The sequence below is a fragment of the Rhopalosiphum padi genome, chromosome 3 (assembly GCF_020882245.1).
Source record: "Rhopalosiphum padi isolate XX-2018 chromosome 3, ASM2088224v1, whole genome shotgun sequence".
Lineage (NCBI taxonomy): Eukaryota > Metazoa > Arthropoda > Insecta > Hemiptera > Aphididae > Rhopalosiphum > Rhopalosiphum padi.
This window is the reverse complement of record NC_083599.1, coordinates 43,158,206-43,186,045: the sequence shown is the minus strand read 5'-3', so window position 1 is coordinate 43,186,045 and position 27,840 is coordinate 43,158,206. Positions and strand designations below refer to the sequence as shown.

The 27,840-nt window shown below is 28.5% G+C and overlaps 1 protein-coding gene across 9 annotated transcripts in view; it reads left to right on the top strand.

The window, feature by feature from the left end:
* LOC132923992 (nuclear factor 1 X-type) overlaps window positions 1–27,840 on the top strand; it is a 142,788-nt gene that overhangs the window by 73,287 nt on the left and 41,661 nt on the right. For all 9 annotated transcript variants that reach the window (XM_060988038.1, XM_060988034.1, XM_060988036.1 and 6 more), the window contains exons 3-4: window positions 7,946–8,137; window positions 19,693–19,876. In XM_060988038.1, the coding sequence (XP_060844021.1) occupies window positions 7,946–8,137; window positions 19,693–19,876 (376 nt within the window). The remainder of the gene's footprint in view (window positions 1–7,945; window positions 8,138–19,692; window positions 19,877–27,840) is intronic.

Sequence of the window (27,840 nt, the reverse complement as noted above, 5' to 3'; positions counted from 1 at the left end):
ATTATTGTATTATCAATTCCTGAGGGGGAAATGCGTGTAATGCTATATATAAACATAAATTGTGCTACGCTCGCTGCAGAAGACCCATTCGTCGCTTAACTGCGATTTGACATTTCGTCCCCGGGTCGCCGACATTTACGATATTGTGCGTTCGGTAATTACTTCGATTACACTCGACCAAAAAGGTTAATTTAAATACCAAAACACGGAACGACGTGGAATGTCGCGACCGCTGTGGCTAAATCCGTTTGCGTGTATATAAATATTGTAACTACAATACTACATATTACGAAAAAATCGTAATATCGACTGTGGTATAATATTATTATTAATACTTATATGACTGTATTTATAGTGTGAGCGTTCACTGCTAAATCTGCACGTTTCAAGTTAAACCCCATAAAGAGTGCGCGATAACGGGATGACGCAGAAAATATAATTTTAATTATAACCTTGTTACAGATTTCTAATAAATTGTCGTCAGTGATTGTTATTTATATTTTTTATACATATTAGTTCAAAAATATTGTATACACCACCCAAATAATATAAATACTGAAAATAGTAATTATCTCAATACCTTTTAAAATAAAGTATTACATTGGCTGCAGAAATAACAAAATATAAAAAATGTAATCATTATGACAACCTCTATATAATACAAATTTAATAATTTGGTTTGGAAAGTTTAGCATTGAAAATAATAATTGAACTATTACTATCTTTCAAGTTTCATAAAATGTATATTATATTATTTGAACAAATTAATAATTAATATATATTATATTAAAGTATGTTATTGAAATCATGGCCCCCATATGAATTTGTCCCTTTTATCCTTTAAAATAAATAAAAAACACATATTCATATTATTGTTTTTTTTTTTTAAGGGTCTTGTTTTTTACCACGAAAAAGTCATAAATTGTTTGCTTTTTAATGTTTGTTATACGTAGCGGTGGCGTGACATGTTCGTGAGTTTGTAGGGGAATGATTGTTTTTATTTACAACCCCTCTCCTTTTGTAAAAAATCCGACGGCTGTGGGCCCACAACTTAACTGAACAAGGCATCCCTAATTTGTTATACATCCGTCAAGAGACCAATCTCGAGAGGGGTTATATTTACTATGTACATTAAGGTACCTGACAACAATTTGGTCTAATAGCCAGATAATATAAAAGGGTGTGAAGCTTTTGCTCCCTCTTTGTGGATTTTGCCTTCACAAAATCACTCGTGAAATCAGTTGTTCGACGTGTCATTTATAATTTAGCCACCGCCGTCATGTTATCTTAAATCCCGTGCGTTTATTGTGTCACAACGTTGTGTTATAAGCTTTTTTTATTCTTATAGTATTACTGTTGGTTTGAGATTTTAATAGAATATACAATCGGCATGTTTAATGTATTTTAAAAAGCGCTTCCTTTCAGTTCTTCCAAAATTATACATAGACATACTTGTTTGTTGAAATCTCAACTATACGCTTTGCGTAATGAAGCAATCGGCTTTAAGATAAAAGCAATGTGAGCTATATTTTTTTTATCGGTAAATCGTTTTTATGGACGGTAAAAATTGTTTTACACACCAGTGTAGCATCTATTATAGTTAAGAGGCATAGTGGTAATCTGATGCCTTTCTCATCACATACAACGTGTATTATATGTTTGCACAATATGTGACGCGATTCAGTAAGTAAAAAACAACATTAGGGCTCTGGGCTATATTAGAAATAATTCGGCTATGCATAAAACGAACTATGGAGAATTATTAGTATCTATGGAAAGTATAAACAAAGAATTATGAAACTTTTTACCTATCTATTTTATTTTTATACACACAGCAGTATCAGTATGTTCGTTGGATGGAAATTTTATATTTTTTAAACTAGCAAGAAAGACGACCGAACACATTCTTTTAGAGTTGAGGATGATCATTGATCTCGTTAAATTTAAATTATTATTTCTTGGTGGTTCGGTTTAAATGTAATTATTGTATCTAAATGTAACTGTGACATAATATAATATGTTATAATCTTATTTAATCTGGATATTTCCGTGGATCCCCAAGATATCACTCCTTCGGAATACTAGTGCTCCAAAGTAGAACAGTTTGAGAACTACTGGTCTAATTAAATCTAAACTGTGGTTTGAGCATAAAACGCATTATACGCAATGTATATATAATAATATTATACAGGATATACGCACGTACGGTCACGCGCGGAAAACGGTGTTCAAACAAAGCGTCGTCTAGACGAGGCGATATTATGATAACAATAATAATAACAACGATAACACTTGGGGTAATCACAGTGATAATATCGTAATCTCATCTTTACGTTCTCGTCAGATTATACGTTTTACTCCATACGCGATAATTATAACAATTATATATACTAGAATGACAATCTGTGTTTTTATTGTTATTATTATTATTATTATTATACACATATTCCTTCTATAGAGACAATTATGAGTTTTTCGGCTTTTTTACCACCGGCTGTGGCTAGACTACTTCGTATAATTACGCACGTCAGTAGTCATTGTACCTACGTGTATTACACTTTAGGTAGTTTAATCTTCAGGGGAACGTGCTCGGAGACCGTTGTTGATTAAACTCGTACAATACACAATATAATATATTATATTATTGTTGACTCGTATAGAGTTATTGTTATATGTTTATATGTTCAGGTCCTGTTTAAATATAAATATTATTAAAGGAATATTCGTATTTTTTTTTTACACAATTGAAAATAAATTGCGCAACAAAAAAAGTGTTTTACAACGCCTGCAAGTTACCCATAAATGATTATGAATAATGTGACGGATGGCGTGTGGCAAATATCAAGTAATGTTATAACGTGATAAAATATCAATAGAAAATAAAAATAGTTTTCCGCACCTTACAAAGAAATTTACATTTCTAAAAAATAGCCTTTGCACATGCCAATGCACGCATCGACGCGATGTATTATTTGCGTGGGTCATAAGGTATATAGGATGACTAGGGGTAGAGCAATTGGTAAATATACACTTTTGTATTTATATAAGATATATATAATATCATCGCATCAGAGACGGGTTTTAGGTTTAGTTTTACCCATGGTTGTTTTTGTGTTCTATGATATTATATAAGCAGTTCTTCAATTCTCTCATCCCCGTTAATTGTAAATCTTGATTACGCCACTAGAGGTGTATGGAACATCCCTACTTCTATTAAAAATTATCTACATGAAATATGTTTTTTTTATTTGATAAATCGATGTACGGTCCATATTTCATAGTCTATTGATGAATTTGTATACGATCATTAGGCCAACAGTTTTCCATGTTACACATAAATATTGCATTAATACGCGATAGTATTTTATTTTTTTTTTATAAATTATATTATATTTATATTATTATTATTGTGTTGAGCGGTGCGTAATACTTATGATACATAACAATATATACAGGTGACAGTAGGTCCATATTATAATTACGACATAATAAGCTATACCTATTATTGAATTACGTAATGAATCCTAATCGCGGTATTACGAAATCGTACGCTTCTTCCAAAACTCGTTTTATTATGTTAATATTGTTCACCTGTACGTTTTAAATTTAAATAAGCCATATAGATACAAACACGCATAATAGGTTCATGGACATAAACAAACGGATGTGCACGTGCGGGAAGTCAATCGTATGTATAGGTACGTTATTATATTTTAGAATATGGACAAGATCTAGGAGAATACTTGGGGTATCGGATGTCTATGTTTGAGATGTAACATGTATGTACTTTTTTTCTGGTATTCGTCAAGAAAATATGTACGTAAATTTACCGTAATTAATTACTCATAAAACAAGTGGACTCTGTTATTTTCGGTAAAGTATAGTCTCGAGGACACCCTCGGAAACACTTTTCCTCCGCCTTTTTCATAAATGTACAACTACGATATAATATAATGTGTGCACTATATATGGTGTTTTACGATGTTAATTAATACTATATATAAAACAAATAGTTAAATAAGTCATCATTGCTTTAGAATGTTTTCAACTTTCTATATTATGTTGGACGTTGGTTTAATACTTCTTTCCAGTAAAAGAAGATAAAAAAAAGTTAAATTCACTATGAAAAAATATAAATATAAAAAAAATTTTTAAAAAATGAGTGGTTAAATAGTCGGTAAATTTCATCTAATGTTATTATACTATTCACTATTCATTATTATGTAAATGAGAAGCTTTGTTTACCATTTTAATCGGCTCTATACTTACGATAATAATTTTATGTGCACTGGGTATACCATAATTAAGTCAAGTATAACAAGTTTATTATAAATATGTACTTTAATATAAGCTAATGATCAATGAATAAATTAAGCATTATAGAGTATATAAGATACTACTCAGCTAATAAAACAATTTTTCTACTAGAGATTTGAATAATATAATTTCAAATTTATCCATACATACACCAAACGAAACAAATTTAAATTCGTAACCAGGTTCAACATAGTAAATTGTGATAGTAGGTACCCATACCAAATATACCAATATTATTGTAAGAGTTGTGACCCAGCAATAGCCAGTTTTTTGAAATTAAAAACATGAATTAAATAAATAAAATTATACAGAAATATTTTAAACACAGAAAATAATATTTATATTGCTTAAAAAAGTTTGTTCCGATACTTAACACTGGTTTTGTATAGTATTTTAGTAGTTACCGGTATTTAAATAATCCTGTCACTATTAAATAATTATATTCAATAACAAATTTTAAATACCATTTTTTAGCATTGGATGTAACAAGGTAATTGTACCTATACAAATGAGACAGTGTCTTCAAATATTTTAGGAATAAATTATGTTTTATTGTTTGCTAAAGTTATGTTTAGTAAACTTTTGCGAAAAAAACGTAATAATTTTACATTTGTTAAACAATTATTTTTTTTTTCTATAGCATTCACGCATTTCGATTAAAAACGGAGAAGTTTAGTATCTATACTGGGTGGATATATTATAATAAGTGTTCCTACCTATGACAAAATGTAGATGACAGTTGATTGGATTATAAAAAAAAAAACCAAGCTGTTTTATAAAGATTATATTTTTCTTCTCTCTTCTATACACGAAAACCGGTGAGTTAGACCTTATACATAGTCAGTTTGGATATTTATTACACTTTATATTTTTCAAAAAAAAAAAAATTACGCACGGTGGACCTCGCTCCGGCTCAGAACCTCACCGGATTCGCCGACGGATGCGTTCGCGCACGAAAAGTTACCATCGAAGAAACCGGTATCAGAATTTATTAGAATTCAGCGGTCGACGGTTTATCTATATTTGAAACGATGTAAATATTATTTATGAACCTCATAACGCTCGTAAAAATATTCTAAACCGTATTCTCTGAGCTATAACATTATTCATATATTACTATTATTATTCCATTCAAATTCATATACTTATTAAGTATAGTCATTGTCCACATTAATAAGCTAAAAAATAGTTTTGACATTTGTTACATGGAAAATTAATCTGAGCCTTCGAAAATTGCTCTTTTGTTAATATAATATTTTAACACTGCATCAACGATCTATTTTGCATCTATATTATACATACAGTATTATATTTAATACATTTATGATTATGTGCTGCAGTACCTACTGCACGCTGGGCCGGCTGCAACAGAAAATCTTTATGCCGCTAACCCCAAATCATTCAAGTCAGACAAATACTGGTGAACTGGTAGTAAATTACAATATGTACATGATGATCCATTTAAGTGTCTACACTTAATATTTTATGTTTTTACTTTTTGAATTGAAAATTCTATTTTTATATACGATTATGTTATTAAAATTTTTAAAAAAATATTTTTAAAATTCCATTTTCTATCATTTTTTAATTTTTATTAAATTGTTATTAAATAATGGTAAGACGTTTCAAAATAATAAAATTGCACTTGGATGGATCGCCTTGTACATAGGATTGTGCTGTGTATGTGATTTTTTCAATTCGTTTACGGTGTACAAAAAAATCCGAGCTACGTGCAGTAGTATGTAATGTGGACCGTGTGGTGAACCTATATTATAATAATATTACAATTTATAAAATATAAATAATAAATCAACCTACGAAAAAACTTCTTTAATATTCTTGGACATGTTAGGTTAGGCTGTTTGAAATAATAATGAAAACAAATTCAAAATACGACCGTATATTATATATTATACTTGTATATATATTATATACGTACGAAATATGTAGATATAATATATTTATATACACAACACGAGTAGTTCTATACAATTTAAATTACAAATTTCTCGATCGTATATATTGTCACATTAAATGTTATTATATTATATAGGTATTTTATTAAAAATGTTTTTTTCAATTTCTAATAGTGTTTTGATATATTATTTTAATATTAATTTTTTATCGATTGTGTACAATTCTCTGCAGGTAATTAATAATACATAACAAAAAGTGGAAATGTTTGAATTAATTTAATTTTAATTGAGTTACTTTTTATTTATTCATGCAAACATCTATCTAATAGTACAATAATTATACCTAATACATTATTAGTAATAAGTAATAATTATTTTAATTCAATGAGTAATTAATTATTGGCTCCTAGATTTTATATCATTTAATATAGATAATAATTTAATGTATTTTCATCGCACTAAGATGATCTTAATAATAATAATTATACGACATACGTATATTATTATTATTTGTATTCAGTGAAATATTGAAGAATAAAGTATTTCTGATCATATACCACAATAACTTTGTCAAGCTTATAAGTTTAAGTTGAGTAGATTTTAAATTATAACACTTATAAACGTAATTATTATTTGCATTAAAAATAATAAATAGATAGGTACCTAATATACGTAATAGTACCTATATCTAAATAACATTTTAAAGTAAAAAATTAATTTAAAATTGTTAGGTAACAAAACTTTCTTAAATTAATATAATTGCGTGTATTAATTTTAATATAATATATTTATGAAATTAAATTAAATTAGTTAAAAAGAATTAAAGTTTTTATAGATTTATAACAACAATGAATTTAAGACGGTAGTAGCATAAGTATATTTATATTATTAGAATATAGTTTTATATATTTCATTCAATTACATATTTACATTCTTTCTGTTTGGCCATTGTTATAATTTTTTCGGTATCTATTGTGGCACTCATTGTACTATCCATAAGAAAGTATTGGACACGAATTTATACTATATTTTGGTTGACTTCGTGACGCAAGCAACCTATATTGATGCATTATATAGTTAATAATATTCGGTAAAATAATAACTCGCGTTTTACCTGTCGTCATAATATGGATATATAATAATATTTTTATACGCAAGTAACATTCAACCAGATAACTAAAACTATAAAATATATATAATTTTGCATATAATTATATAATATTATACTCACGTATCCTTTAAATTGTACAGTTATGTGTATATGTTATATATATATATACTAATATACTTACTTGCATCAGTTACCACCGTTATCACAAACCGAAATCGATATTCCGACACAATAAAAAATTATAATATATTATCGATAGTATGTTTCAAACATTGTGCACTCGACTATTGGATATCGGCTATAAATATTAAATATACTATACACGACAATATATTATTATATTATAAATACGCTCACATGCATACACAAACACACACACACACACACACACTCACTCACTCACGAATGCACGAAAGCTTAATAAACACGCATAATGCGTGCGTATGAAGGTAATTTTTATTTTACCTCAAAGAAACTTAATGTACCGAAAACTTATCGGGTATATATAGTCGCATATCTATAATAAATATATATATATATATAAATGTAATATGTATGTATGTACGTTTAATGGATTTCCGCAATTTTTGCATTGTTGCAGAACGAAAAACCCGAGGTGAAACAGAAATGGGCGTCTCGGCTTTTAGGAAAGCTTCGGAAAGACATAACTCAGGAATGCCGGGAGGATTTTGTGCTGAGCATAACTGGCAAAAAACCGGCTATGTGCGTGCTGTCCAATCCCGACCAAAAGGGCAAAATGCGGCGCATCGATTGTCTCCGACAAGCCGATAAGGTATATTAATTTTGGTTGCATCATACAATATTATTAATATATTATTATATAACAGTATAACACATAGTAGGCATACCGTCTACCGTAAAACAATAACAATACAATTATGCATAACAGTCGGATTCAGGAGATCTGATTGATTTGTTATAATTTAAACATCACGAAAAGTGACGTGTGCATATATATATACATATACATTTGCAGACTGTTAAAATATATTATTATGCTCAACATTTTTTAAATTTTTAATAAATTATTGTATTTACAGTAGCTGCTTTTATCAGAAAGTTACTGAAATCTACAATATTTATACAATTATAATACAAATTATCACTTAATTATTCTGAAGTGGCATAATATTATAAATAATCTCAGTGTTTTGTATTTAGTATGTTTTTTCAAAATATAATACATTATTATGTAAGCATACATATAATCTTAATAACATTGCAATTAACAAAAAAATGTGTCGAATTATAAAACAATAAACGCACGTCTTAAGTATAATTGATCGTAAATTAAGTACAAAATAAAAAGAAACCTGGAACTTTTTTACGAATCAATTTTGTAATCGGATATAATATACGAATAATAAACTAACCCTTTAAATGAAAATGGTTTCATAACTCTGTTTTATTTTAACAATTTTCTAATTATTAACACATAATATATTATGTTTTTATTTAATTTTTATATCGTATTAACAAAACGTATCTATATTTTGCATGTGATTTTTCATGTGCTTATTATTACTCGAATTGATGATACGGGACTTAGATAATTAGAATTGTATCGTATAGTTGATAAATTTCGAAATATGTTTATTTATTAACTTAAAATTTATTGAAGTATGGATTATGTCTTTTTGACTTTTTCCAATATACCTACCATATACAATTGTATTAAGATAACTTTATATTTATAATACTTAAGAAAGCTGCGATTAATTTAGTTTTATTTCTTCGTCACATTAAATGCCCTAGAATAAAAATATTTTAAATAAATATATATAATCAATAGGACATTAAATATTTTTGAAACCAATTAAAAATTTTGAAATTGGAATTATTATTTTTTACATACAATCCCAAGTATATAATCTGGAAGCTTAGTTCAATGTGGAACTTGTTTATCGGACGTGATTATTGATATATATTATGAAATAATAATATAATATTATATACTAAAATATTGTTTCGTTGAAATCAAAATAAAAAAACAAATTGGCATAATTAGGTACCAAACAGTATTTTATATTCAATTTACTCTTCGTACTAATTATAATATATTATGTATAATGTTCAGGACTCTTAAGTATTCTAAATTTGAAATATTTTTTTTTAATTTTAATAAATAATAGGCAATCAAATTGACACAATAAGTAAATTTGATAAGGCAATACAATTTGATGTAAAAAGCTCATTAAAGTTATCGAAAAAGCAACTCTGTTTATGACGCATTCTAAATTTGAAACTAACCGTAGTTCTTTATTTTATCCCCGGAAACAACGAGGAGCAGTGACCATGACAAATCGGCACAATTATATAGAATGTAAAATCTGGCAACGCATTTATTGTTTATTTATGTTATATAATATTATTATCGTTATACATTTTATAATATAGACACTACGCGCATAGTTTAGTTGTAATTTTTGCGGTGGTAGGAATATTTTAAATGTCAGTACCTATAATAGTACAACCTTACTTACGATGTGTGACACCCTTTCTACAGTCATTCATTAAACGAATATCAATTATTATTATATATATATATAAATTATTTATATGACAACAACTTAACTATTTCCGTTATCCTTAATTACATCTAATATTTTTATTCATAAAATAATATTTCATAGCATTAAATTTGTTCTATAAAAATAAATACATACGAGACATTTTTATAAAGATTTTTTCCAAAATAAGCTTTATTATAAGGTACGGTGACTATATATTATTTACTATAAAGTATACCTTTAGTCGATAAATACCAATCCAAGTATAATATGATTTACATAATATAGTATTTATTATTTGTGTATACACTATAAAGTTTACATTTTAAAGTTTGACTAGATATAGTGTAGGTACCTAACTAAAATAGAATGATTCGTGTTATATTATTATAATTTTTAAGTATTATTCGATAAACAAGAATAACAGTTTTACATTGTTTTAAATGTTTTAATGTTGTCATTAAAATGCGTACTGCAGTGTCCTGATACTGTGTGTATTTTATACGTCAGCTCGTTGTTTACAATACTGAATAATAATGTAATATCTTTTGCGGGCGAGGTATTGCCGAATATAAGATTAATTTTATATGTTAATACACACATAGTCGTATTTTTATTTCGAATTTTAAGATCTTATTATTTGTTTTCATTCTGTAGGTATTTAAAATAAATAAAATAAATGCGTATCCCATGACATAACCTAAAAAAGGTTTTTGGAGTAAAAACTGTTCAGAATATAAAATTTATTTAGTGGTACCAATATTAAACTCACAAAATAACAATAAATTACTGATGTATTTAAATATGTTGATATCAAGTTTAAATATCAAGTACAGTGTATCATTTATGTCATAATATTAAAGTACTTCAAATTGTAGAATGTTTCTACTTTTTTTAGCGATTATTTGTGACGAAAAATATTTTCTTATTTGGGATTTTTTTTTTATGTTTTTTGAAAACGTTCGATTTGTCGTCAAAATATCCCCGCACCTAATTGACGATTTAATAAAAATATCCATATGCTTTATATATAGGGTCGAAACCGCACAGATTAAAACCGACGGCAGACTACTACTGCCTTTCCCACATCACGTCGCCTTGTAGGTACCGCCGTATTTTTTTTTATCGTTATTCGTAGTCGACACTTTTTACACATTCAGTTCACGTGCCATGCCGTCGTCGCCGCCAACGTGTTCAGTTCTCACAAAAACGCACGCTGGACGACCTAGCGAGCACGTCGTTGCCGTCGTCGTCGTCGTCTCAACCGATACCCACGCCGTATTTAAAACATCGTGTTCAGTCTGTTTCCTTCCTCCGTGCGCATGCGACACGTCCTCAGTCATTACACCAGGATGGTGACGAAGGAGACAGTGCATTCAAAGTGATTCGGCGAGGGAAGGGGAATATCATTAGAGAAAAGATGTTTCACATTACAATGATATGATTATTCATAATACGACTACATCGTTACGATCCAACGTGATTGCATTTTATTTTAATGCTCATCAAATTTTACAAAATCAATCTCTGTTACATCACACTTTTATAAAATCTTGAACGCAACTGAAATATTTTTTGCGTTTATGATACGAACAGTTTCAACAAAATATAACGACGAATAAACATAGACGTTTTATTTAGTTTCCTTGAGCCACACGCATGATTGTTATTCGTTTAGGTTGAGTCAACATTGTTTTTTCCCTTCGTCAAACCCGTCTTGTCGGTCGGATGGGCATAGTATATAACAAAATTATTATGTATTGATTTTGCAATACTAATTACCTACTCTTATTCATATTTCTATATTTTTTTTTTATTCGTATTATTTGAATAAATTATCTTAAACTCGTATACATTTTAATTATTTCAAACCTTTTATAGAAAAATATGTAAATGGCCAATGCATATATAAACAAACGTACGTTTCCTATTATTTTTTTGTTTGAGTGTATATTTTAATATAAAATATGTGATTATTAAATTAAGTGATTATAATGCAATAAATATTCAATAATATGTAATGGAAATTCAAATTAATTATGTTTGACAAACTAAATTGAATTTAAAAAATACCAGACCAATATAAATACACACAAATAGTTTTATTAATTAGTATCAAGTTAGAAATATTAATAATATAGAAATAAAATAATAAATAATACTAATAAATAATGATAATACCTCGCCACATCTAAAACTATAATGAATGTATAACGTATCAATTAATCATATCTTATTAATATTGTTCTAAAAAATTTCCTCTTGTAAATCAAGAAGCTCAGCACTAAGCAACTCTTTAAAGATAATTGAAGATACTCTCTGAGAAAAATGAAATTTAATACGACTTTTATTAAATATATTAAATATGATTAATATTCTAAAAACCAAAAATTAAAATGAATATTGTGAACAGTTTAAATAGTTTATTTTACCGGCATGAAGATTTTTTTTTATTAGCTATTTGGACTTCTGCAACAAGGGTTACTAGCCTACTTTTAACTTAAATATATAATTTTGAGGATAAAATAAAAGGAAAAAGATTTGCATTATTGAAAATTATTTACTTTAGTTAATACTATTGAAAAAATATAAATTATTGTTTTACTGTTTTCTTCATTCAGTGTTAGTTGAGGTAATGTTGAATTATTCATGCTTCGCCATATTTGGGCACTTGGTAATTATGTGGTCGATTGTCAGTTTTTCTTTGCGCGTGTCACATTATACAAGGACCGTCTCTTTGGTTATGAGGAAATAATGGGTTAGTTGAGTGTGTTCTATTCTGACTCAGGTGGTAAAAATTTGGTCTCTTATTTTAAGACTGAAGGGGAGTTTCCATTTTTGGATGAAATGTTTTATATTCTTTAATTTATTTGCAAGATGTCTTTTATTCCAATAGTTTTTTCATGTTTCATTAGTTTTGTGATTGATAGTATTATGGAGTACTTTAGTTGTGGTTTGGTTAATTTTCTTGGATTGATGAAATGTGGCAGATTCGCTTGCAACCGGTTGAGCTTCTTCATTTCCATGTATCCCAACATTAAAAGGGGCCTATATGAATGCGATTTACTTAATAATAGTCGATAGCAGTTTTTTTTTTATGTGAGGCGTGGAAATGTATTTTCCTTTTTGAGTCAAATACTTTTACGTGTAATACATTATAGTTGTATATTATATTAGTTTTCACACACATCTAGTTAAGAACTATTATTCATATTTTGATATAACAGTTTTATTTTTAATTATTTATTCATTTGAAATCAAATAATTAAATTCCCATTTCCACATAAAAATAATAACTATTGCTTATTATTACTGAATTCCTGATTTTTACTTAAAACATCGTATTCTTTGATGAATTTTAACAAACCATACGTATTATTATACTTTTTTTAACTACTGGAAAAGTAGACCTGCGGCAGTGACGCACTCGTATAGCCTATCTACTACGCCGTCTGATCATAATTATTAATTTTAATACTTAAAATTTATTAAAAAATAGCCATACTCGTGAAAAAAGATAAAAACAAAAGATAAAAACAGGAACAATGAGTCAAGTCAGAAAAACCAGATTCTTTTACATTACATATTCTGACGCGATAATTTTTAATAATTAAAAATAACTTCTCTATACGATAAATGAATAATGTTGGTTTATATTAATATCTGTTATTATTTTGATAAAAATATTTGATACTAAACTCGACCTTAAAAATTCTTATTAAGTAGTTTTGTATATTATTTAGAACGATAATTTTAATGTAATATAGTGTGAGGTTTTCCAGTAAATCGCGATATTATTATCAAATACATTATTATAATAATTAACTTCAGCGTATCAACTTTTAAAATTTTCTCAAATACGTTTCTTAATCCTAGTTTATACTTCAATTTGTAACTTGAATTATTTTAAGATTTGTTTAATAAGACTCGCTTCATGAGAATGAATTTACTCTAAATTAAATAGATAGCCTATTAGAAGTTTCCCTTAATTTTTTTTTCATTCTATAACTATTAATTATAGTAATTAAAAACATACTATGTACTATTTTTCATTTTTGGGTATGTCCTGTATAATAAATAAAATAATACTCGTGATGGTACAACAAAAAAATTCCATAGTGTGTGCAATGAAGTACTTGTGCATCGAATTAGTATTAAGTCAATTAAAACTAATATTACTATTTAAAAAAAATCAATAAGTTGATTAATTCGAGCGATAACACTTCGTATCGAGAGTTGTATTAAAACAAATTATTTCTTCTCTCTTCTTGTCTCGTCAGGGGCGCAATTTCAATAAAAAAAAACTGAGAGTGCTGAAGCTCCTATCTTTTTTTATAATGTTATCTTAAGGTTATTGATACTTGTTACTATTTAAACCTAAATTAACATGAACAATTTTCTGGTACTAATTTCAAAATTGGGGGTGCTAAGCACACCCAAGCCCCCCTAATATTGCGCCTATGCCCTTCATATAATTTTTCGAGCTTCAAATACACCACTGGTTATACATATATAATAATATAATAATATAACACGATTAACACGCTTACATATTATTATAATACTCATAATAATAATAACAACATAGTATAATGTGTGGCACACATTGTGTGCAGGTGCAGAAATTCCGGTCGTAAATCGAATCCGATAGTAATAAATCAGGTGCCCGTATAATAATATATACACTGGTTCGTAGGTATATTATAATACGCGTTTGATGTAGGTACATCGTCTTCGCCATCATACGCGTCAGATATAGCTTACGTCCTCTTCTGTGCGTTATTTTATTAACCGAGTATAGCAAACTACACTGTAGTGGAGAGACGTATTATCGGGTAACCCATACCTATACACACTCGTGTACGCATTATAGGTACGTGTAACATGTAACTACCCATAATATATTCGAAAGCAAAAAAAAACACATATACATAAAAAAACACGTCTCCCGACAACGTGACGTTTTCGGTTTACAATATCATGCCGCCGTTGTAGTAGGTTATACGTCGTAGGAACCAATATATATATATATATAAATAGTGGCGCTGCGCGTATGAACGTTATGTATATTGTTTTGCTTTCGTTGACACGATATAACGCGTATAAATCAAAAAGACGCTCGTTGCGTGGTCGTCTTCGCGGTGCCTATATTATGGCGGTTGTTTTCGTTTTTATTAAATTTTTACCAGTTTCTGTTCTACACTGTTGACTACATAATATTGTAGTTCATCGGAAGCTATATACACCTACGCACACGAGATATATGCAATCGAATATAATATCTGCACGGGTACGATGACTACGACGATGAGTAGTACCTTTTAAAGTCACTGTTGTTTATCATTATTTCGAGACCCATGAATAACGGTGCGTCGGATGAGAAACAAACGCGGTTTAATTACAATGCAATATAATATTATAATCCAGTTAGCATACTTGTAACTTGTTACTATAAATATATGTACCTAATCTCCATAGTTAGGTGTGTGTGTATGATATTATTACGTAATCACGTGATTAATTTGAAACTTTTATCTCATTCAATAATGTAGTATAGAATTTTCAATTGTTTGTTCTATATAATATCAAATTTATGTACTTCGGCACTATGGACTTACACCAATATAAATAAATTTTGATAAATATTGAAATGAGGAAAATATATGATTATATATCTACTACCTCAAATAATGTTATTGGTACTATAACGTAATCTTGCTGCACCACATTATAAATCTCAACATCAATATTTCGTGAAAAATCGGAAAAATTAGTAATTTTTGAAACATAACTAATAAAATGAATAGGTACACTAAAAAATGTTCTTATAATACTATTCAACTAGCTAAAAATAACATAAAACGAACTGTTAAACAAAACAATAATGCTAAAAAATGATTATGGTAAATATTTCATAGATATAACATAATTTAAACCGATTTATATAGCGTTATCCAAATAACGTGCGATGAAAAAAAAATATATCGTAAATCTCCGATTAAATACACACGCCAAAGTATTTATACATATATAATATACAGCTAATGCAGCTTACCACCGGATGACAAAACCGAATAACAGCTCTAAAACTATATACTAGCTATAGCTATACAGCTATATAACACACAGTCAAAAGAAATGTCAATTAAAACCGTGATTTAAATACAAAACACTCACTCATATATATATATATATACATTATTGTCGTCTACTATAAATCTTTCTGGCGGAACACATTTTCTGGGTTTGATTGCACTCAATCTTACCCGTCCGATCTCATTATAAAATGTTAATTTTGAATCCGATACTCATTATTGCCGCAATGTTATTGTATATACGTGTTGCAATAATCAGTTTAAAAATACAATAACTAATTATATTATACATTTTTCAATCTCTGGCCGGCTCGTCTTCTGCTTCTCCGCTATCTCCACGTTGAAACCAAACAGAGTTCACTAGTCTTCTGAACTTATGTGTGTGTGTGTGTGTGTGTGTGTGTGAGTGTGTGTGTGTACGTATGTGCCTTCGGGAGAAAGAAATACATCGAAGGTGGCCTGCTAATTTACGAACCAACGAGGTGTCTGTCGCATCCAATTAGCGAAATTTATTGTCCATTACATTTTAGTGTTACACTGATTGTGAAATACCATTTTTATTTCACCGACCCGCAACCGTGTGTACAGTATATAAATATTTAAATATATATATATATATATTATAATATGAACGGGAATACCGCACGCCGGCCACATCATTATTATTTTTTATTATTCTTTTATTTACATAAGACAAGTGAAATAATATTACAATATTGATGATCCTGGTAATCTACGTGTGGTTTGGTCGCAATTCGAAACAAAAACCATATACAGCCAATGTCAATAAATATGTATACAGAATGATTCACAAAGCATGATAACCTCCCATTTTCTCTGATAACGAATTTATTGAAATTTTTATTTTTGGAATCTGTAAGTATATTTAAAGACGGTATTTTTAATTACTTAGATTTTTATACCATTTAAAGAGAGTTCTATGTTGAATAGTTATACAAACATTTTATTTTAAAATGAGAACTAAATATTCTTGATGATGTTTTGAAAAGTTTTTATATATCTAAATCAAAATTTTAACGAGAGTAATTCCCAAGTTATTAAAATGTATATACCTATTATAGATAATTGTCTTAAAATATATGAAATAAAAAATAGATGTAATATTGCGTCTGGTATTTATTAAACTATTACTTAATTATATTATTGATTTTAAAATGTAGCAGATGAATTAATATTAATTGCTATAATTTTCAAATTATCTTATTCACTAGTATCCATATTTCCAATCATATTATATCTTTAGTACACAATGTTAAATAACTCAAAAACTACTCGCTTAAATTTCGGTTCGGATACATTAAATTAAATTTTAAGATTTAGATTAAAAATCTTATTAAAAAGCTATAAGTATAAGAAAAAAGTGATTTTTATAAAAAAAGTTGGTATTGCAACAATTCGGTCTTTAAATTATATAATAAATCTAAATAGTTATTTAAAAATTCGGTCTTATAATTAAGTATACTTCAAAATTAAAAAACTTAAAATCAAAAATAATAATTTATTATTAAAAGAAAAATGGGGATAAGTACTCAGCATAATAGGTGATCACTCTGTATACACTTCACATAGGTACCATATTATCTATGGATGTATATGTAAGTATTAATTATGACGTTGCAAGTTCGATGTAGCTGTATAGGAAGTCATTTAGAAAATCCGAATTTGAAACTTAACGATTGTGACCACTACCAGCACCTTATATTAATATATAATTGTCCATAGCGTTCGGGCTGTCGAATTTATTTAATTTTGCAAAACGTATCGCTCCTGCTGGGTTTTGAATGTATATATAATGTGTGTGTGTGTAATATGTATATATTATGTATACACATGTAAAGTTATTATGTTTATATCGTAGGTGTTTTGTATAAAAAAATAGAAAAATACCGTCAAAACACAACGTTCATACGTTCATTCTTAATAATATATTTATTTTTTTTATAATTTCGCAGAACGAAATAAACACAATATTATAATATATTACATCCAGCCCATACTCCGTATTTTTCATGGTTGTGATTTTATTTTATTTTTTGTGTAACTATACAGTTTTAAAATATCGTAAAAATCCATTATATTATACAATAATATTACCTGTTATTTTTTATTTACTGCTGTCGTATTTATATGAATATATATTTTCAAAATCATCGATAATATATGAATATTTAGTAATATAGAAATTAGATAGATGCAATATAATTAAAACAATGTAAGAATTCAAAAAACAATGTACAATGTACGCAATTTAATTGTCTTTAAACACTGTTCACAACTATTGTACATCATTATTTGTTACATTTTGTAGGTAACTTGATATGCGAAGAACAATACTTACACATTTTTATTTTCATCTTAAATTGGATGGATTTTTTTATTAATATTATGATGAAATAAAATGATTATTAAATAGTGAATATTAATCAAACATTGAAATCAGTCTCATATCCTTCATACGAGTATGAAGTTTTTTTAATACAATGTTTTATTTCAGACGTTATTTTGAGTTGTTGTTGAAATTTCACAAGTTAAATATTTTATAATTATTAAAATTTGAAAACGTTGGTTTTAAGAAATTAAGAACCTTATACATCATTATATTTATAAATATTAACATTTTTAAACTATAAAGGATTAATTTATTATCATAATATCATTGTTAGAGATTTTAATTTCAATACAAGTATGTTATGTAGGATACGCATAACATATATTATAGTTTCTGTCACTGAAGAGTTTATTTCAGGTATATTTGTTTTTAACTTAATCATCATTCTATTCGTTTCGTTTGTACACAAATTACATTGATACGCACTGTTGAAAACTAAAAGTAGTGATAATGGCTGGAAATAACTGATAATAATATAATAATATAAATACAAACGAAGCGTAATAATTCTTCGATAGTACACAATTCGTGAAAACGTATATTATCCTAATGCCCTCTCCCAAAACATCTACGACTATGCTACTGTTATACACAATAAATATGTATATTTTTTCAAAGTCTATCAACAATTAAACTCTGAATACAAACCGACAATTATCCGTTTGTGATTTATATTTCTCTTTCAGCAATGACTTCTGTATCCTACGACAATCCTACACAGAATATGATAGATACTTAATTTTATTTAGGATGCTTATGGTATAGCCTAAGGTGGTAAAAAATTATGTCTCGATATTTTTTAATCTCTATATAGGATTGTTGTCACTTCTAATTTAAATATTTCAAATTTAGATACTTTTGTTATTTTATAAATAAAAAATAAGCAAACAGTAAAATTATATTTTGACTTATGAGCAAAATGTTTAGACTTGATGTATGTATGCAATATTTTTTGCGATATATGAATATATTATATATAAAATAAAAACAATATAAATAATAATAATAAAGAATTATATGTTTGTAGTTTAATTTTTGTTTTGTCTATTATATATACTATACGTAGGTGGCTTATTTACCTTTAAACTATATGACAATACGCGACAATGTCTTATCCGTCATGTATGTTTAATATTAACACATAACATAGTAATGCAGTGATATATATGGTACTCTTAGTATGTTATGTGTTTTAGTAGGCAACAGCAATCTTAACCCGTTCTTACCTAAACATGATTTTGTGTATAGACATTATACATTATATAATATTTTTATGATTATGTTAAAACCGACAAATCACCGCGTTTTACAGGTATGGCGGCTAGATCTTGTCATGGTGATACTGTTTAAAGCGATCCCTCTCGAAAGCACGGATGGAGAACGGTTGGAAAAGTCACCGGAATGCACACACCCCAGCCTGTGCGTGAATCCTTACCACATCAATGTGTCCGTCCGTGAGTTGGACTTGTACTTAGCCAATTACATCAATAGTCACGGTAAGTGTGTTTTATTTAAATGCAATTTAATGTAATAATAATAACAACAATAATCCAATCAATAACTATACTATTATATTATATTGAATTTTTGGGGATAAAACCATATGAGGTTATATTATTTAGGTGTTATAACTTCGAACATTTTTATTAACTATGGGTGTATCCAGAGACGTATTTAAAGTTTTTACGTCCTAGATAAAGTTTTATTGACACTTCTATTTTTACCCCTTTCGTAAAAAATGTTTATGACTCTTGATTGACGAAATAACCGTGGACGATGGATTTACATGTTGTAAACATCACTGCTATCTAAATATCTCTAATAGCTTAAACGTTTGTCACTCGAGAAAATGGTACTTCACATTTCCTTTTTAAATACGTTCCTAAGTGTATCTATCATAGTATTAAATTGCGGTAGATAAACCTTATTAATTTAAGGTAGAGAATTATGTATGTTCTAAAAACTCTCTAAATATGTCTGCTGGTATACCCTAAATATTACTGAATTAAGTTGGGATAAAAAATTAATTCTAATGTATAAACATGATGATATCAAAAAATTTAGTATTAAATAAAACTTTAAAATGATTATTTTTGAAAAATATTTTTATTGATAGCTATAAATTTAACTATTCTTCAAATCAAAATTACAATTTTAAAAATACCTACTTACATTTTTATTTAAGTAATTCTTTATTCTAATTTTTTATGATAATTAATTTAAAGAAAAATTAAAACTGAACTCCATTATAAAATACAGAATAATGAAATTTATTTTGAAATAATCTATTTTTTTATTCAACAAACAATAAGATGAATAAGTATATAAATATATCTTTTTACGTTATTAAACATATTAAACATATAGCTTTAAGCTTTTATGTAGTTCTATACGTTAAGTATATATATATACTTACACAATTATATACATCTTATACTATAATAATATTAAAAATATTAAATGTAAGTATCTACTTTATACTTAAATTTTCACATCGATCACTATATTTTCATTCATGAGAGTACAAAATATGTTGGAAAAAGATAGGATTTTAATTTATTTTATAGAAGTGTAAGCACTAGAAATACTATTGTCCAAAATTATTTTTAGTTAAACTAAACATAGAGAAAGGTAAAAAGTCATCATTAAATTCTGATTGATTATAATAATATGTTACATTCGACGTGATAGTACGGTGTTTCCGAAATATACGAAAACTGTTTTGTTTTTAACATTTAAATCCCCTAATTTCCCATTGCCAAGTAAAATTCCACCCAATAATAATTAATATTTAACAATAAATAGACTTTCCATTAAGTAAACACATTGTTAAAAATGGTGCCCAAGTATAATACTATGTATTGTATATAATATGTTCTTTGTTGGTATGATTTTTGTAGTTTAGTTGAATTAACATTCGATCCGTTATATCGCAACTATTTAAAAATAATATACAGATATGAGTTATCCATTGAAATGATATTAATTAAAAATTGATATTTGTGTTTTGTATTCTATACTAATGTAATGAGACTCATTTCGATTAGTCTACAATAATATTGCAAATATTATACATGTGTCATACAATGACAAACTAATAAACTATTGATGTAAGTCACCGTATTATACCATTACAGGGATTTCGATTTGTTTGTTTTCTACAGCTTTCTATAGAGCATCATGTCGATATACAGGTGCCATTAAATAGTGTTAATTTAAATTTTTAAATACTATTTTCTTATTTAATGTATAGTTTCTTTAGAAAATTATTTATACGGGTATGAGATATTATTCGATCTGAAAATATGTATTGTTATAATAAATGTAATTTAGACAGTGTAGGAGACGGATAGGTAAAATAACTGTTTCGTATCTTTGTTTCTTTCTAGCTCTCTCTATATATTTTCTTTTTTTAAAACTCTTTCGCTATATGTCTGAAACGTGTAGTTTTCGTTAAAGGGTATTATTCCTCGTCCTGCTCTCTCACGCCCACTCAACTGAATCGATGAGAATAATATACCTAAACTGTTGCCAAATGCTTGCGCGAGAACCGCGACCCGCCACAGTCATTGGTATTCGATCAAGCACGTCCTCGTGTAGGTATATATACGTACATACGTATTTTTATGTATATGTTTATCGGATACGTAATATTTTTTCTGGTTTAAGTATTGGGTCTCACGCGGTCGGCCGATCTGAATACTAACCGACGCCCTGGCCCAAGTCGCACGTATAATTTATAACGATATGTCGTCTCTCACAAGGCTCATAATTAGGGCAAGGACACGCACCTAGAAATGGATGAAATCGCCACCGTTATAAACGGAATAACAATGATATAGTGATGATGATAATAATAGTAATAATAACATATTTTATAATATTATATTATTCTAATGCATTCCGTAGATCCGCGACGGCGTGTGAGCGACGTGACTATGGTTGTATATAAATGCGGTGCATTATATATTATTAATTCGTCGCCAGTAAAATTTGAATTCAAATTATGTATACGTTCGTCGTCCTATACCGGACCGGATCGTGTCGGTGAGAACTGTTATACTGTCGTTACTCATTCCCTATATAGACCTAGTATGCATGTAATTACGACGGGACAAATACAATTTCAATGTCGAGGACGTGTGATTGGGCACAATTCGTATTATTATTAAAGTATTATAGTGATACGTGTGTTTATGCAAGTATTTTATAAGCTTGATGGTTTTTATTGAGACCAAAGGTCGAGGAGGGTATGGTAATATTCAATAGCAGTCGATATTATTGTATTCCTATAATATTAAAATGACCGATTTATCTAATCATCAGCATTCAGCATACTATTTAACATTCACGCCAAAATGTGTGTGTGAATTTCAACAATTCAATTTAATATAATACTATATGAATAGAGATACAGAATAGTATATGTCATAATATATGTTATTTTATATGGTTATATCACAAGCGTTTGGGTGCGCGCGCACGTGTGTGTGTATATGTGACATGTGTGTATGTTAGGGGGATGCAGGATGCGCAAATTATCATGTGCTTAAAATTGTACTCAGGGGTTAAATTAAAAGGATTATGTAAATACGTTATACTTAGTGGTATTTTTATGGACTAACCATAGGTATATATAGTGTATAATATGTAATATATCATTGAACTCCTACAAATGACCTACAAAAGGGCTACAGTTTAGAAAAAACCGAAGCAAATAATGCAGTCGGTTATAAAATAAATTATGATAAAAAGCCATTCAAAAAATAACCCTAAGTGCATTCTCGTAATGACTTATATACTTTTGTCCCGAACGTATTATATAATAATATTCTTCAGACATCCACGCGGACCTTTAAAAAAAAAAACCTTCGCCGTAGGTGTACAACGCTTAGTTTATATATATATATTATTATTTTTTGAGGGGAGAGGTCGATATCATTACGACGAGTTTGGGTAAAGGTCGTTTTGGCTGCTTCACTCTAGTGACAATAAAAAACAGAGGGTACTTAGGATTGGCGCGCGGAGCCCTTGAAAACGGTTCCACCGAAGACACAGCACCACATTATAAAAAAAATTATTTTTTCGTTTTCTTTTCTAGTGAAATTTGCATAATATTGTAGGTAATAATAATATTATAATATACGCACATCAAAACGCCTTGAAATCCCATATAATAATGATAATATCATTATACTGAACCACTATAGAGAAAATCTGACCTCACGATCACCGATTTCAGTCACTGCGATTGCTCTTCATTACCAGTGATATGCCCGTGGTTCGTCACTTAAACAAAAAAAAAAAAATGAGCATTTAATTTGCTTATATTTTTATGATATTGTGCATTGAATATGTGCGCGTCATGTTCCTAAATCTTTTTTATTCACTTCTCGATTTAGCCCTGATCAACAGTAACTCTAGACAAATCCAACAAATCGTAATGTGTATTTCCCATTTTTCCTCTGTAACATAATAATATACAACAACACGCAGCTCTTGATTTCAACGCCTGTCTCCGCATAGTGATAACATCGTAATAATATATAATATTATATATATAGCCATATTATCATAATAATATTATATTGTTATAAAAACAATGCGTACATTTCTGTGTGCGCGCGTGTACAACACGTGTTATAGACGTACATATATATATATATATATATATACACTATATAGGTATGCACATACGCACACACAAACGTTGCGCTGTGTGGTGAACGCAACGAAATAATTAAAATGAATAAAAAAAATTATTGAAATTTGTATTCCTGTCTCGGACAAGACGACAATGATGTCTTTATTCATATTATTATATATAAAATAATAATATAAAAGTGCAATCACAATATCATATGGTTGTCACGAACCTTATATCCCACGCCGGTCGTTGACCACTTCGGTTAGTATTTTGATAAATTCGTGTGTGACCTTCTGCACGGGACAAAAATATAATATAATATCCGTAATCGCGGCGGGCGCATTGTTTTTGATGATATCGCTATATCGTTTATGTTCAAATCAATTTAACATTTTATACGCTATTATAACGTGAAAATTGTACATCCCCTAGCAGTCGTATACTTTAAAGTTTATAATATGTTTTAGATAATAATATGTGGCAAACAAAATAGGTATGTGGATATGTGTAAAAAGCCAATTCCCCAAATATTAAAGTTTGTTCTAGATTAATATTTAATACTTATATCATACTTGTTCATAAAGCACAATATTAACAATATTAAATAGCTAATGTGTGCCTAACCGAAAATTATCATTTATTCTCCGGGTCTATGTATCAGCCCGTTCGTGTCCTGCATAATAGTGTAATAAATTCGAAATCTTGATTTCAGACATAATTATTTCAATGGGAATACGCTGTATATATAGGTATATGTAGTGCTGTTGTAGATAGCATCTATAAGGCTGACCGTTTGGATAGAAAAAAATTGTTTTTGTATTCATTTTGTGCAGTAGTTTTTGTTGTTTTTTAATTTTAAAAAGATAATTATTCTTTTTTATTTTCACAAACGGAATATTAATATTATCTTCAGGTTGATACATATAAAAAAATTCACGACATTTGTTTATGTGTACCTTGTATAAAAAAAATATAATTAAATACACACCCTGTATCAAGAGTATATTAGACAACAATTGAGATTAACGAAAAATCCAAATCTATATGCATTTACCTTCAATACTATGTGTTCATCCCTTCTGTATCTTTTCTGTACATAAATATTGAAGTAATCATCTACGTAAAACATCTGTAACGTATATCTTAATTATAAAATATTCTTAAACTCAACTCTGGATATACCTAACTTTCAAACTTAAACAAAATCCAAATATCTTTATCGAATAACTAGGCAAAGTTCTTTTCTATGTTTCGAATAAACCACTTGATAACGACTACTCCATACCATTAGTTAAACACATCGCTAAATCCTTAAATATACGATACCTCCTTAGCCTATCCTATCTATCAAATATTTTAATTTCTGACTTATCATTCATAATATCCCAAGTAATCCTAGTCTTAATGAGAAGTTAAAAACGGGAACTGTGTCTTACCTTTTAATTTAATAAAAAAAGAAAACACCATTAAGTTCTGTCAAAAGATTGTGCAATATACACAAACTAATATATTAATATACAATATACTAACTACATATTTACGATAGGTATGTACTCGTTTGTGGTTTACGGGCGATGGGTGAAATGTATAACATTAATACATATTATTATTATACGTTCATATATGGGCAATGGACATAAAATATTATATTTTATATTAAGTGGCGAAACATTTGAATGATAAAAAAAATAATGTCAAAAACTTGTTTGTGTACAATTATTTGATTTTGAAGCGTCGTTCAGTTACCCATAGCAAATACACACATATACTAACTTATATATGTATATATCTGTGTATACATTATATACACTTGAACAAGGAATTAGCATAAAATAAAATGTTCGGTTATGTTGTGTTTTTTATTTTTTTTTTATCCTTATAGATTCTCCTTGGACTATTATACCAGTTTTCCGGAATGTTTATTCAAGAACACATTTATATATTTGTGTGTGTGTGTGTGTGTGTGTGTGTGTGTGTGTGTGTGTGTGTGTGTATGTGTAAAGCGCTTGGTATATATGCATATAGTATATACACTTTACAGGTACTTACAGGGTAGGCCACTGTACAAATTTTCCCGTTTCCCAGCAATGGTGTTAAAAAATAACACGAGGGCGCCTGGTCATCTGTGTGCGCATGTTATTTATGCATTATTACTTTGTGTGCCATTGTTTTTGTTCTATATATATATATATATATATATACATAGATATATCATATATAGAATTATATTAAGTGTATGATTGCTACCATCGAAAATATACACATATAACTAAATTATAAATGTGAAATCGATTACGCCGCGGACGATTCATGCCGTTTGCGCGTGTGAGCACTATAATATCGCGGTTTATAGTAATCCGCACACAATAAATTCTCATATTAAAATTAATAATATAATTTATATTGGTATAGAACATGCGCGTGTACCTATGTAATATTATATGGGAGCAAAATAGAAACCAGTTTTTGTTTTCGATTCGTTTTTTTTTTCTTACAGGAAGATAACAAAAAAAAAAAACTAACATCGATATATTTCACAACGTGTGCGCGGGACGGCGATACATCCGCGAAGATCCAGTTGGGTGGCAAACGCTCGCAAATACGCGTACACACCCAACTATGTATAGGGTGTCTCGTCGTGTCTGTACTCGTACTGTTCGTCTGTATTAATATTTAAAATATATTACACCCACAAGCTCTCATCTAGAATTAAAGACTATAACATCGCCCCGTTTGAATACGCTGACTTTTACTATAGTTATGAGTATTGAGTATACTAACGATACTCAACTTTTAAAATTATGTTGATTTCGACAATTTTAAATAACCTAACGATTTTAGATACTATTGAGTATTAAAGAAAAAAAATATTATGACACTTTAATAACACTGTTCTTTTTTTATGGAAACTAATTTAATTGTAATAATTTTAAAAATGTTATTATATTAAAATACATTATCACGTTGAATGATATGTTTATAGTACCTACATTGATATAATAGTGAATGCATTCAAACCATTCCTTAATTTTTATTTTTTGAAAATATTTTTTAAGATGAAGATGTTTTTTATTTAAAAATCGTTTTCAACGCAACTATAAAAAAATTAAAGAATACACTAGTGGTTTGAAAATTAAAACCAGTGTTTTAGTGTTCATTATTTTATCAGTGTTTTTAACTTATCGTTGCCGTGAATCGCCAAATCATAATTGAACTGTACTACCTCTATAATGTCATTATTGACTAATACGTAAGCGAGCCATATTCATCAGGTATCATAACCAGGATGGTGCGATAACGACTTGTACACACTGATCTCAGTTTCGTTTTGCACAAGAACCGGTGAAAAAAGCGTGCTAAATTAATTGCCTATATAATACTCCTATTTCATCGAATTGTACCACTGATCGCATTAATATTGTCTTCGCAATCCATTTCCCAGTGAACACGACGGTGTAACTGCAGATATATGGCAACGCCAACGGTGTTGTTGGGGTTTTTTTTTATTGACCAGCATAACGGACTTTATATAATACAGTACATCCACACAATGTTGTAAATCACCCTTGGACTTAGTCCTGAGGCCGTTACCGCCAGACCGTTTCCTATAATATTATCTCGGTAACGTACAACGACACTTATAGCGCGGAACTCGGTGTACATATAATATACCTAGATGTGTGTGTGTGTGCGTACTGGGTTAAACTGCAATGTTTACTCGTCTTAATATTTTGTGGATATAAGAAAAAAAATCAGTATGGAGCACTCTATGTATAATACTAGGATCGCATAATAATAAATCATTTAATATGT